The sequence below is a fragment of the Dasypus novemcinctus genome, chromosome 9 (genome assembly GCF_030445035.2).
Source record: "Dasypus novemcinctus isolate mDasNov1 chromosome 9, mDasNov1.1.hap2, whole genome shotgun sequence".
Taxonomy (NCBI): domain Eukaryota; kingdom Metazoa; phylum Chordata; class Mammalia; order Cingulata; family Dasypodidae; genus Dasypus; species Dasypus novemcinctus.
The window spans coordinates 110224395-110238805 of NC_080681.1; the positions used below are offsets into that span (position 1 = coordinate 110224395).

The window sequence follows — 14411 nt, forward strand, 5'->3', positions numbered from 1 at the left end:
AAGGCATAGAATCCAATACAATAAAATTGATGGGTTATGAGAGCCCAGTGGGATCTGGAAAAGTGGCAAAGAATCAAGCCATTTAACAATAAAAGACCAAAATAAAGTAAATAGAAATAACCTTTAATTAATTACACGCAAGTTGTTGATAACACATATAGTTAGCTGAACTGTAAATTTTATAAATAAACAAGAAAATGCAATGTAAGAAAATACCTAGGTTAGTAAGGACTCCAAAGCATGATGGAAAACTTTTCATGATCTTAATTAAAAGGAAAAGCAAAATCTCAGAGTTGTAAAAGAACAAAATTAAAAATTCAGGTGGAGTAGGTATAGCTCAGTGGTTAAGAGCCTGCTTTGCATGTACAAGGATCCTGGGTTCAATCTCGGGTACTTCCTTTAAAAAAAAAAATCAGTATGTTTCCTATCAAAAGAGTGAGTATAAAATAAATATTAGAGTACAAGGACCTATTCTCTGATCAGATTACAATGAATAGATTAGGTCTGTAATGAAGATAAAATTGCCTGAATTGACACACTGAAGTCTAAAAGGCACTTGAGTGGTATGGCAATAAATAAGTTTATGATCTTGGACCTACTCTAAATTAATATTTTTCCTGAATAAATTCTCAAATATCCTTATGTTTACAGTGTTTTTAACAATGTTTATAATCCTAGATATAAGCCACTGACTAAAATTAAGAAGCCAGCCAAATATTACCATTGCTATTTTTTTCTTAATTTTGGTCTCAGCAATGTATATGCAATAAAGTTAAGTGGCTTTTCTTCTGTACCTGGCTAGAATGTTCATGATTTTTCATAGTCAATTAAGAATGTCAGAATAAAGGGTATATTAATGGAAATAAAGAATAATGAATTAGCTAGATACAATTTTTATCAATCAACATAAAGAACTGCCAACAAAGCAAACAAAAATAGACCTAGCAAGCAGTACTAAAGAGTGCCATTTGATAAACCTCACAAAGTTTTAAAGACAAATCATCAAAGGAATATGAAGTTGGTTAAAGTAAAGAAATATCAAGATTAGCCACTAGAAGGCAGTAGCAAGCTATTAGAAAATACTCCCTTGTACTTAAATAGCACTATTAGCCTCTAATACTGCTGATATAATGCTGTTATCTTGACAGCTATTTCAAAATCTGTCAAAAATTAATAAGTGCAAGAGAGGCTTCACAATCAGTTTTAAATTAATTATGAAAATTCAAGACATCCTTTTTTTTACCTAAGAGAATAGCAAAATTTTAAAAATTATTTTTAAAAAATTAATTCACACACACCAGGGTGAGAGTAGAAAACGAATACTTTCCCTATAGTAGGAATATAAACTGGAATAGACTTCTGGAGACTAATTTGGCAAAATACAACAAAGTTTAAAATATATGAGCCCTTTGACTTTCTTTACATTAGTAACTGAGCAACACAAGGATATATACATTGGCAGCATTGCTTGTATTAGTAAACAAACTTGAGACAATCCAGATGTTTATCAAAAGGAAAATGGCTAAATAAAAATCCATATTATGAATATTAAGTAGCATTTTTAAAATAAGGATAGATCTACACTTGATATGGAAGGCTTTCTACCACACAATAAATGAAAAAAAGACAACTGTGTAATATGAATATATACATAATTACACATTTAATTATACATAATTACACAATTCAATTTAATTACAAAATTAAATTTGAAAAAGGATGCAGGAGGAGGAAGATATGTAATGGGATTAAAGGAAGTACATTAAAATTTTATCCAATTTACTCCTATACTATTTTTTAACTTTTGCACAAACATGCATTCTTTCATTATTTGTAAAACTTGAATGAGTACAATTCAAAGCAGAAAGCATTAAATATAACAGAGGGTATCTGTTTTGAAAACAATACATAATTCACAATCAAGACAACAAAGACCTTCTAAAATTATAAGCCCTTACACGTATTAAATTATATTTTAAAACTAAGCTTTAAATTATGCTTTGTGTAAGGGGAACCTTACACAAGTAATTTTCAAAGACCAGGTTACACAACAATGGAAAATACGGAGAGGTGTTGGGTAGTTATATATGGCTAATTATACTATGTGCTTTCATAGTTACTATGATGAACAACTAATCCTCTGATTCCAAAGACTTCCTCAGAGGATAAAAAAAGGATCTTGAATAAGAGGGAAGTAAATTCGGACCCTCTAGATTCCTCCATTTAAAAGTAGAAATGTGGACATTATAAAATACGCCTGAGGATATAACAGCAGATTTCATCATTGCCACTTTATTGATTGCTCTAAGAATACTGTAAATACCAATATATTAATAAATTAGTTACATTTAGGAGCTTAATAAATTACATAAATTAATGAAATGAGAGAACTGAAAAAATTAGATCTGGGGCAAATTATATCTAAACCATCTCTATAAAGGGAATTAACCGTTAGTTCTTTTAATGCTTCAAAAGATTATACAACTACTACTCCCATTAACTTGGACACCTTACCAAAAGAATTTTATATATTATCTACCTACCCACCTACCTAACAATAAAGCTTCCCTTTATTTTATTCTTTAAATCTTATTTTCTTTGTATCCCAACCTAAGCATTGGCCTTTCAGTTTCACTTTCAATTAGTCTAAATCCATAGCATCAAAGCCCCTTACTTAGAATTAGGTCTTAAAATTATACAAAGATATTGAATTTTGTAAAAAAATAGTCAGGTAAAATCAATGAAAGACTACTCTGATTTACCACTTAAAATGAAAAGGCCGTCTCTTTGTGCTAGTTGTTTATTGTTTGCATTGGTGTTTGGGGAAAAAGGAGACAGAATACTAATTTCCCAGGCTTATTAAAGACATTTAATCACACTAAAAAGATAAGAGACTTGCAACGAACACATATAAGGGAGACCCATTAAACTCCAAAGTGATTTGGATTATTGTTTTTCTAAACTCTCATGGCAATGACATGTTTCTGTGGGGTTAAGTTGCTTGGCAACTGGAATTCTTATTTATCAAAAGGTAATTTAATATAAAGCCTTCTAGGTTATACACTATGTAATCCATTAGTTTGTTTGTTCTTGTTGGTTACAGCATTCTGAGGACAGTAAGTGTAGGTGGCTACTTAAGACAGTATCAAATTGATAGGAAAAAATAGAATACAAAGTTACACTTATATGAGTCACTTTCTCCCCTGTATTCTCCCCAACCCATTCTTCAAAGCAAATGCTTTTGTAAAAGCAAAAACATTTTATTCCCCTCTCCTCCCCAACCACCCCCTAGCTCCCAAAGGACACTTAGAGAAATAAAAACATTGTAACTTTAACCAAGAGAGATCAAAAAAGTATGAAGCAAGAACTTCTGGGTATAAGAGGATAGTTTTATAAGAAGAACAGTCAGCCTACATGATAGAAGGGTAGAACAGAGAAGACATTTTCTGTGGAAAGCAGGAACTACAATGTAACCACTTATTTAATGTATACATTTCTTAGACAGAAACATTAGTCAGAAAAGCCAGTTAGGAAGGAAAATTGCTCTCAAACCAAGGCAGCTATTGGGACACTTTAATAGATGCAAGCCAGGCCTGGGCATTAAGATTTTTTCCCTTCACTGTAAAAAAAAATTTTATGCAGTGAATATTATTCCAGAAAGCAAGGGCAAAAAACACTGAAATTCAACACTAAATCATGAAATCCTACAATTTTTAAACTAAGTAATAAAAAATAATAGCCTGAAGAGCTTGGAAATCTGCCTACTGAAATAGCATAAGGAAATAAGTGAGTGTTCCAATATTTTAAAAGATATTTATTCTTGCTTAACCAGCACTGTTATTTTTCCACTTTGGTATTCTTGTTCATTTGCTGCCATAAGCTTCTACCCAAAAGAACCCCACCCAAGCTACTAAGTGTCTAAAACTATGATGAATTAAAGTGTTTTCAAGAGTTAGGTATTTTGACTACTGTTGTTACTTTAACCAAAATACCTATGTTCTTGATACAGAGTTCTCCAGATTAATAAATGGTATAAGTTAAGACAAGGTTCAGTAAATGGGACTTCTAAGGGACTTCATTATACCCTAAGTTTAGTAAATGAAATAATACAAGAGTCTTTTAATAAATTTTAAAAAAGGAAAATTATAGCTATACTACCTAAACAATTCTCACCATGAAAATACAACTTAGAACTAAAATCCTACTTTATACAATACACAGAAATTTGGAAGGCTACTGAGTATAACTGCCCTCCTAAGCAACTACAAAACTTGTTCTGTAAGGGTAGTTAGCACACACACAGAACTACCTACCCAAGCTGATTTTAAGCTGCTGGCACAGAAAAATAAAAAAAATTTAGTAATAGTTTAATTTAAGCTAACACAGGCATTCCAAACCATCACAACCACACAATCCATTAGATTTTCATGCACTATGAATTATTTGCAAAGTCACCTTCACAGTAATGTCTTAGAAAAGTATGAGGGGAAAAAAACCCTTTCAACAAACATTTTATCAAGCATCCACTATGCCGCTAGCTAGAAATATACAAAAACAGCAATTTAAGGACTCACCTCATTTTATCATCAAATCTATGATCAACTCTGAAAGCTAGTTTCTAATAATTAGGAAAATACCTGGACTACAAAATATCACTTATAAACACCGTCATATATAATTTTGTTTTGCAGTTTTTTGTAATTGCAGTGATAATTCTATTTCTTGTTTTTCATTTTACCTTCATTAGCCTCTGGCTTTGAATTCTTTATAAATGCAGAGAATTTGGCAAAGATGTCCATTCCAGCAGTATTTGATTCCGGATGTTTTGGTGAAAGCTTTAAGTACCTAAACAGAAAAAGTGAAAATGGATTATAGATCCTCCAAAGATGCATTAGCGTAAGTTCTCTCAACCAACAAACCATAGTGCTAGCAGTCACTAGACATCTTTTTATAGTTATTGCTCTAAAAAAGGCCATCATGTTTTTTGATGTTTTGATGATTTTTTTTCCCCTGCTGAACCAAGGCCCCCACAGGGTTATTGTTGACACGTTCATATTCCTTTTTTAAAGATTTCTTTATCTATTTATTTATTTATTTTCTTTCTCTCCCCTCCCCGCTAGTCGTCTGTTCTCTGTGTCCAATCGCTGTGTGTTCTTCTGTGACCGCTTCTATCCTTATCAGCAGCACGGGGAATCTGTGTTTCTTTTTGTTGCATCATCTTACTGTGTCAGCTCTCCGTGTGTGAGGCACCATTCCTGGGCAGGCTGCACTTTCTTTCGCGCTGGGCAGCTCTCCTTATGGGGTGCACTCCTTGCGCATCAGGCTCCCCTATGCAGGGGACACCCCTGCGTGACACGGTACTCCTTGCACAATCAGCACTGCGCATGGGCCAGCTCCACATGGGTCAAGGAGGCCCGGGGTTTGAACTGCGGACCTCCCATGTGGTTGGCAGATGCCCTATCCATTGGGCCAAGTCCGCTTCCCACGGTCATATTCTTGGCAACCAAAGGGTACCTGCACCAGCTTTAAAAATAAAAATCACAAAAACATGTGTTTCAAACACACACAAACCAGTGCTGAACATGTTTCCAAATATGTGTATTTCTTCCTTAAATTGGAAAATGCATGTGAAAAAAGCTCAACTATTCACTCTTCCCTTCAGCGAAGCTTACATCAGCTCCAGTGAGTGAGAACTAAAAGAATTCAGATTCTTAACACCATTTTAGGGAAGATTAATCATCTTAAAAGTTCTACTACAAAATTTCACTGGAAAAAAAAGGGCTCGGGGACCATAAAGCTTGGGGGGGGGGAAATTATTACACTGAACTAGTTATTTTTCTTTATTCATAAATTTTAATATGCTATCTTGCACTCTTCTTTAAATTAAAAATGAAGGGGAGATATTTGAAAACTGTAGTTTCAGGTTAGTTTTTACAGTCATATTTCTTCGATTTACTATTTTGAATTCAGGAAAAGATACAGCCTCTAAAAATTGAGCAAAGTACTAAATTGGTAAGGAGGATATAAAATACATCTTTAACACTATATGCTCAAGGTATTTTTACTTAATAGGTCTATGAAGTCTCCAAATATCTCTCAATTTTTAAGTTTTATATCTCTTATAAATATAACTATATTATTACATAAAGTTTTCCAGTGAACAATTATAGCAAAGTTTCACCTGGTTTTACATATTTCCTATCTATACAAACCTTTACTCTCCTTTTGATTTTCTGCCTGTGCTGAAATAGTAGTTAACTCCAGGTCCGAAATGCCTAGATTTTCCTTCAATTATAAAAACAACTGGACTGCAGTTTAAAATCTGTTCATTGCTTTTAATACAGTACCTTCACTGACTCATTCCAAACAAAAACAGTGCCAGGGATGTAGGTGCCTCTTGAATACATCTATGTATTCCTCTAGCCAAATTTCCAAAATTCTTTTCCATAACCCATATTTAGTTGGAACTACTTTTTCTAAAAAAGAAAACCTCATAACTGTGAAAACAGCTTAAAGAAGGCAGGCTTGAATTATAGACCATTCATAAATTATTTATTCATGCTTCTGTATCTGCATTCTTACAATTATTGAGTATCTACTATGTGCCAGGTAATGTACTAAGTGCTGGGGATGTAATGATGAGCATATGGAAGTATACTTACCACTTTACAAATAGACAAAAATATACAAAAAAGCTCCAAACAGAGTCGTATTTTAGTAAACAGGTAAGAATGAAAAAAGACTTGCAATCAGCATACTTTTCATTCATATGGAATACATTGTTCAAAAAAAAAAAAAACCACACACAAAAAACATGGTTCTCTAAAGTATTCTTCCCAATCCATACAAATTATTATATTTGTACCATTATTTTAATCCAAATAAAACTATAGCTGCAAGAGCTCATTCACCTCAATTCTCTCATTTTGCTTAAAAAGAAATTATGTTCCAGAAAGCTTACGAACTTGGCCCCAAAGTCACTTGACTAGTTAAAAATACAGCTAAAACTAAAACTCAAATTTCCTCTCCCCAAAGCATGTTTTTTTTTTTCTATTATTGGTCAGGTACTCTCTAAAAGATAAATCTAAATTCTCAACTAGTAGGTTCAAATCAGTTGCTAACTTTTTTGGCATCACTCCCCACATACACCCAAAATACCAGGTTTTTTTTTTCCTTTTTTAAAGATTTATTTATTTATTTCTCTCCCCTTCCCCGGTTGTCTGTTCTCTGTGTCTATTTGCTGTGTCTTCTTTGTCCCCTTCTGTTGTTGTCAGTGGCGCGGGAATCAGTGTCTCTTCTAGTTGCGTCATCTTGCTGTGTCAGCTCTCCGTGTGGGTGGCACCATTCCTGGGCAGGCTGCACTTTCTTTGGCGCTGGGCAGCTCTCCTACGTGGGGGACACCCCTGCGTGGCACGGCACTCCTTGCGCGCATCAGCACTGCGCATGGGCCAGCTCCACACGGGTCAAGGAGGCCCGGGGTTTGAACCGCCGACCTCCCATGTGGTAGACGGACGCCCTAACCACTGGGCCAAGTCCGCTGCATCAATTATTATGAATTTTAGCAAGCAACTTGATCAAGCAATAATTTAATTATAGTAAGCCTTCATTTTGACATATAACAGAAACAGAATTCATAAAAGGCTATGTACAAAGGCTGTGAGCATACAATGTACTTTCTAATCAGTCCTTTATGCTATATTCCATCACAGACTACTTACAGTAGACTTGCTAGGAATATTTCCAACCTTTTAAGAAAGATAAACATTGTCTTTCTCAGTTTATAATAAAAATAAAGGCTGGTTATACAGCCTATTGAATTATCCTTAGAGGTCAGATTCTGAAATTCAATTTTCATTTCTGTACTTCTCATTTAAAATAATAATAAAAGGCTTACCACTGTATAGAGCTCTCCAAAATTATGGTGCTTTCCTCTACCCTTCTATCTTCCTGCTATCCTTTCATCAGAAGTTAGCCAATTACATAGGCCTGCTACAGTTAAAAATCTAAGTTTCAATGCCTTTTTCTTTTTTTTTTTTTGGTGAGGTACTGGACCAGGGATTGAGCCCTGGACCTCGTATGTGGGAAGCCTGCACTCAACCACTGAGCCACATCAACCCCCCCTCAATTCTTTTTGACAAAAGTTCCTTCATTCAAGCAAGGGGAACTGAACAAAATAAATAATTTGCCCAAAGGATATAAGAGAAAGTTCACTTAAAAAACTATAGTTCTTGGAACAGCAAAAGTTCGTTAAGTTTTTCATGAGTTTCTCAATTCTGAACAATTCCTGGATTTATCTATATTCGTCATTATTAAATCAGGAAGTGCTCACACAAAAACATTTTGTTTCAATATCATCTAATGTCAAAATCTTGTTATTAGAAACACTAGATTCTAGTCTACCAGTTTTCACAACTCTTCTCTGTTTCTCCTCAACCTATCTAGAAACAATAAGGTTACAATTTAAGAGTGTGAAGGAAGATCCCCAATAGTTAAGGCTCTAAAGACCTCCTTGTCCCAGAGGGAAAAAGCAAATAGCCAGCATGGTCTGTGAGTGTCCAAGAATGAATAAAAGGAAAAGAAATGCATGTGGTGGTCCTAGAAACCTCCTCCTCCCAACACTCATTCTCTAGAAACAATTCTGCGTGACAGAAATGATACTGTTTTATCAGCATGTCACATGAAGGGCAATAGATAGCACCAAGGGCATTTCCAACACAAACTGCTTCCTGTATTTTCAATGCATATAAATAAAAATTCATCAGAAGTTATACTTCAGGGAAGTGGATGTGGTTCAACCAATTGAGCTCCCACCTACCACACAGGAGGTCCCAGGATCGGTTCCCAGTGCCTCCTAAAGAAGACAAGCACAGCGAACTAACAAAACAGATTGGTGTGGCGAGCTGACACATTAAGATGATGCAACAAAGAGACACAAGAAGGAAAATATAATTAGAGACACAGCAAAGCAGGGAGCAGAGATGACTTAAGCGATTAGGCACCTCTCTCCCACATGGGAGGTCCCAGGTTTGGTTCTGGTGCTTCCAAAGAGAAGGCAAGCACACAATGAACAGACACGGCAAGTGCAAACAATGAGAAGGAGTGGGGAGACAGAGAAAAATAAATGTAAAAAATAAACCTTTTTTTAAAAAGTTATACCTCACATAATTTTTTAAAATTTACTTTTAGTTGTGGTATATAATATAAATATCATTTCACCCATGTAAACTGGAAAATTCTTTGACATTTAAGTGCATTGATTACATTGTGCAACTTTTTTTTTTTAAGATTTTTTATTTATTTTTCCCTCCCTCCTCCCCCCCGCCCTGTTGTCTGCTCTCTGTATCCATTCGCTGTGTGTTCTTCTGTGGTCGCTTCTATCCTTAGCAGCAGCACCGGGAATCTGTGTTTCTTTTTGTTCCGTCATCTTGCTGTGTCAGCTCTCTGTGTGTGCGGCGCCATTCTTGGGCAGGCTGCACTTTCTTTCACACTGAGCGGCTCTCCTTATGGGGCACACTGCTTATGCATGGGGCTCCCCTACATGGGAGACACCCCTGCGTGGCACGGCACTCCTTGTGCGCATCAGCACTGCACATTGGCCACCTTCACACGGGTCAAGGAGGCCCGGAATTTGAACCGCGGACCTCCCATGTGGTAGGCAGATGCCCTATCCATGGGGCCAAGTCCACTTCCCTACATTGTACAACTTTTAACCACTACCTTTTTCCAAACTATGTTTTATCACCCAAACCAAAACTCAAACTCATTTAGCAATAGTTCACCTTTCCTGGTTATCCCTGGCAACCACTGTGGAAAACTGCTAAACTGTTTTCCACAGTAGTTGCACCAACCATGTACAAGGGTTCCTATTTCTCCACATTCTCCCCAACACTTAACTCCAGCTTCTTTAATAATAGCCACCTTAATGAGTATGAAGTGGTATATTGTCATTGTACTTTGCATTTTTCAAATGGCTTGTGATGCTTAGCATCTTTTTGTATACTTATTGGACACTGGAATATCATTTTCATAGAAGTGTCTTTTAAATCCTTGGTCCATTTTTTAATTCAGTTGTCTTTTCTATGGGTTGTAGGAGTTCCTTACATATTATGGAAAGTAAACCATTTCCAGATTTATGGTTTTTAAACATTTTCTAGCATTCTATAGATAGATTTTCACTTTTTTGATAATGTTCTTTGATGCACAAAAGTTTGAAATTTTGATGAAGTCCATTTTATCTACTTTTTTCTTTCATTGCTCATGCATTTGGCATAAAATCTAAAAACCCAGTGTGCACTACAAGGTTCATCCTGAAGATATTTCCCTATGTTTTCTTGTAAAGGTTTTATACTATTCAGTCTTGGATCTAATTTGAATTAATTTTTGTATACAGTGAGAGGTAGGGGGCCACATTCATTCCTTTGCATGTTAATTTCCAGTTGTCCTAGCACTATTTGTTGAAGAGCCTATTGTTTCCAGATGCAGTTGGCATCTTTGAGAAAGTTCTTCTTTCTTAAAGTTGGTTTGGATATTCAGGGTTCTTTGCAACTCCACATGAATTTGAAGATAAGTTTTATAATTTCTGCAAAAGGCTGCTGGAATTTTAATAGGGATTGCGTTGCATCTGTAGAACATTTTAGGCAGTATTACATCCTCCAATTCATGAACCTTTCCAATTATTTAGTTTCTTTCAGCAATGTTTTATATTTTTTAGCATACAAGTCTTTTACCTCCTTGGATAAATACATTCCTAGATATTTTATTCCTTTAGATGCTATTGTAAATGGAGTTGATTTTTTAAATTACCTTCTCAAATTGTTCATTAAAAGTTTACAGAAACCCAAATGACTTCTGCGTGTTTATTATTCTTAATTACTGTTTGCATGGAATATCTTTTTCCAACCTTTTACTTTCAACCTTTCCGTGTTTCTATACCTAAAGTGAGTCTTGTGGAAAGCAAGTAGGTGGATCATGCTTTTTCTGCCAATCTACCAATCTCTCAAACTATTAAGGAAGTTTAATCCATTGTCATTTAAGGTAATAACTGAAAAGGAAGAATTTATTTCTGCCATACAGCTATTTTTTTTTCTGTATATCCAATATGTTTTTTGGTCCTCAATTATTCCATTACTGACTTTTAAAAATATTTATTCCCTTCTTCTTTCCTTTTCTCCATATTTTTAGTTTTTTAGTGATTAGCTTTGTAATTATCATTAGCATCTTAAACTAAGAATGACCTAGTTTGACTAGTACCAACCTAGTTTCAGTAGTATACAAACTCTATTCCTATATATTTCCATCCCTTTCACTTTCTATTGTTATTGTCTCAGATTACATCTTTATACATTGCATGACCGTTAACATAGATTTAAAATGTTATTTTACATACTTGCCTGGTAAGTCATCGAGGGAGGGGAAAAGCAGTTATAAAGGGATAATAATTCAGGATTTTATATTTACCTATGTAATTACCTATACCAACATTCTTTATTTGTTCTTATGCCTTCAAGTTACTGCTCAGTGTCCTTTTATTTCAGCCTGAATGACTTCCTTTAGCATTTCTTATAGGGCAGGTCTTTTAGTAATTAACTCTTTCAGCTTTTATTTATTTGTATATGTCTACATTTCTCCTTCATTTTTTGAAGGATAGTTGTGCCAGATATTGAATTCTTGATTGACAGTTTTTTCTTTAGGGACTTTTAAATATACTATTCCACTGTATTCTGGCCTCCATGGTTTCTAGTGAAAAAATCCGCTGTTAATATTATTAGGGATCCCTTGTACATAGCAAGTCACTTTTCTTTTGCTGCTTTCAAAATCTTTTCTGACTTTATATCAAAATTGTTCAAATCCCAATGTGTCTTGGTGTAGATATCTTACAGTCTATCCTGCTTAGAGTTTATTGAGTATCATTACGTTCATATTCATGTCTTTTATCAGATTTGGGAAGCTGTCAGCCATTATTTCTTCAAATAGTTTTTCTGCCCTTTCTCTCTGACCTTTCTTGGTCTCCAATGATGCATATGTTTGTATGCTTGATGGTGGCCCCACAGGTTCCTCAGACTCTGTTCATCTTTCTTCATTATTTTTCCTTTTGGCTCCTCACATTGGATAATTTCAATAGTCTTTTCTTCAAGTTCACTGATCCTTTCTTCTACCTGATCAAATCTGCTGTTGAAAAGCAGCTGGGGAATGGTAGCTACTGGGTGGGGGATGAAATTCATTGGTATTTACTGCAATTTATCAGATGCTTTGTCCAGCTCTTCCCTGAATGCTGCCATGTTCCACTAGATGCCAGAAGTTCCCAAACAGTTAATTTAGACAGTTCCTGACAGTTTGAATAGTTGTTTTGGTGGAGGGACAGACTTCTAGAACTTCTTACTCTGCTATTTTCCCATAATCCTCCCTCACCTTCTTTTTTAAAGGATTCACTGAATTAAGTTTAACAACCACCTTCAGTCCCACTTGCTCATTGTAGTCAAGTAAACTATCTTTGGTGTTTCTCCCTTCCTCTAATCTAGAGCTAGTCTCTAATTTTGTCCTCAGTAAAGCATCATCCCAATTGAAGACTTATATTTGTTCCTTTTTTATAAAAGCAAAGCCCAACTAAATGAGAAGTAAAATGTAGAAAATAGAGGAAACAGGTTTTTAAAATCTGTATCCATCAGGTTTTGAAAGTATCTCAGCTCTGCCACCATTAACGGTGAAACTTTGGACAAATTATTTGATTACTAATTTTCGATTTCTTCATAAAGTCTTTGTAAGAATTAACTGAGATAACCCAAAAAATAATCCACAAAGCATTGTGCAAGGTACATTAATAAGCACGCAAATGTAAGTAACAGCAGAGGCATTAGCATCATCAAGAATAACCCCTTCTGGAGTAAAATTTTTAAAATTATTTTAAAACTCTCTTCAGAATATAAATTACAACACAAAAACAAGAAAACTGTCCCTAGAGAGAATTTAGCACAATATGAACACTTTCTAATAGAAAAATATTCAAGTATTTAACCTAAACTGAAAGGAATAACCATGTTTGATTATAGTATCTCTATGAATATGGCCCAAAAAGTAAAGGTGCTGACATTTCTATATATAAAAAGTAAAGTGAACATGTTTATTTTCAAGGTCCAATCCAAAGCTATGACATCAATCTAATCCAAAGCCAAGAAACTAGAATAGTTTAATATTAGCGCTAATATTTCTCTTAATGTCTATTGCCCCAGAGAGAAATAAGAAGGAATAATGAAAATTCTTGATTTTTGTTGTTGTTGAAGGCAAGAAAACATAAGAAAATGTCCACGTTACTTAAGTTTTGTATGTTATCAGCACGATGATCATTAAAAGCTTAAATACTTAAGATTTACACAATAAGCACTTCAGACAATGCTTTAAGAGAAAATAGTTTCCTTCACAGAGAATGAATGAAAATCATTCAAACTGTTTTCTCTATTTACAATTTAATGTTGATGAATGATCTATAGTTATGAGAGAGAAAGCACTGTAAATTAGTGTCAGAGGGCAAGCTGGCAAATATGGAACTTTCCTCAGAGCTATCAGAGTTTTGCAAATAAAAAGGGATCAAGTAGGTTCCATTATGCAACAAACTCTCAAAAGTTATGTCCACTAAGCTGGAATGCATGTTCATAATAGTTCCTTAATAACATGTATAAAGCTTCCATTTATATTTTATAAAATCTCCAGTTTTGATTTATTGATATTCTAATTATATACATGGCCTAGGAGGAAAAAAAGTCAAGGTATAATTTTACTAACGTTGAACTAGAGATACAACTTTACTGAGGATGGAAGGAAGGTTAGGACTCCTAGAGAGCAGAGATGAAAGAAGCTTGCAATTCTGAGGACAGGAAGAGGATAAGCTTTTAGAGTACAGCATAAAAAAGGATTAAGAAAATGCAATTTTAGGCTTAGCAATGGATTGTTAAACAGAGAACAGTTCTGTTCACAACAGAAGACAGGTTAGCTGTAGACCAAATCATCATCTCTCAGACTTCTAGCACTCCTCCCACCTGTTGTCCCCAACCCAGCATACTATGCTCCAGCACACTCAATGGCCACCTTCAGGTCCCAAAAAGAAACACTATGTATTCAAAATTATTCTTCCCATTCTGTACACCTCCCCCCACCTGCACTTGTGTCGTATTCACTATTATATCCATAGTGCTTTGTTACCCAGTAACAAAGAAGAAAAGAAAGGGAAAGGGAAAGAGAAAGGGGCAGGGACAGGGAAAGGGACAGGGAAAGGGAAAGGGACAGGGACAGGGACAGGGACAGGGACAGGGACAGGGACAGGGAAAGGAACTATTTTAGGACCTTCCAACCAATAATTCCATTCCTGGAAATGTATCTGAACATGGGATCAAGTTAACTAGCAATAAAGGGTTGGGACA

General features: G+C 35.0%; 1 protein-coding gene across 1 annotated transcript in view; it reads right to left on the bottom strand.

The window, feature by feature from the left end:
* The window catches only part of CLIC4 (chloride intracellular channel 4), a 73711-nt gene that overhangs the window by 11636 nt on the left and 47664 nt on the right, over window positions 1-14411 (bottom strand). Inside the window, exon 4 of the mRNA XM_058304085.2 lies at window positions 4739-4845. Within this exon, the coding sequence (XP_058160068.1) occupies window positions 4739-4845 (107 nt within the window). The remainder of the gene's footprint in view (window positions 1-4738; window positions 4846-14411) is intronic.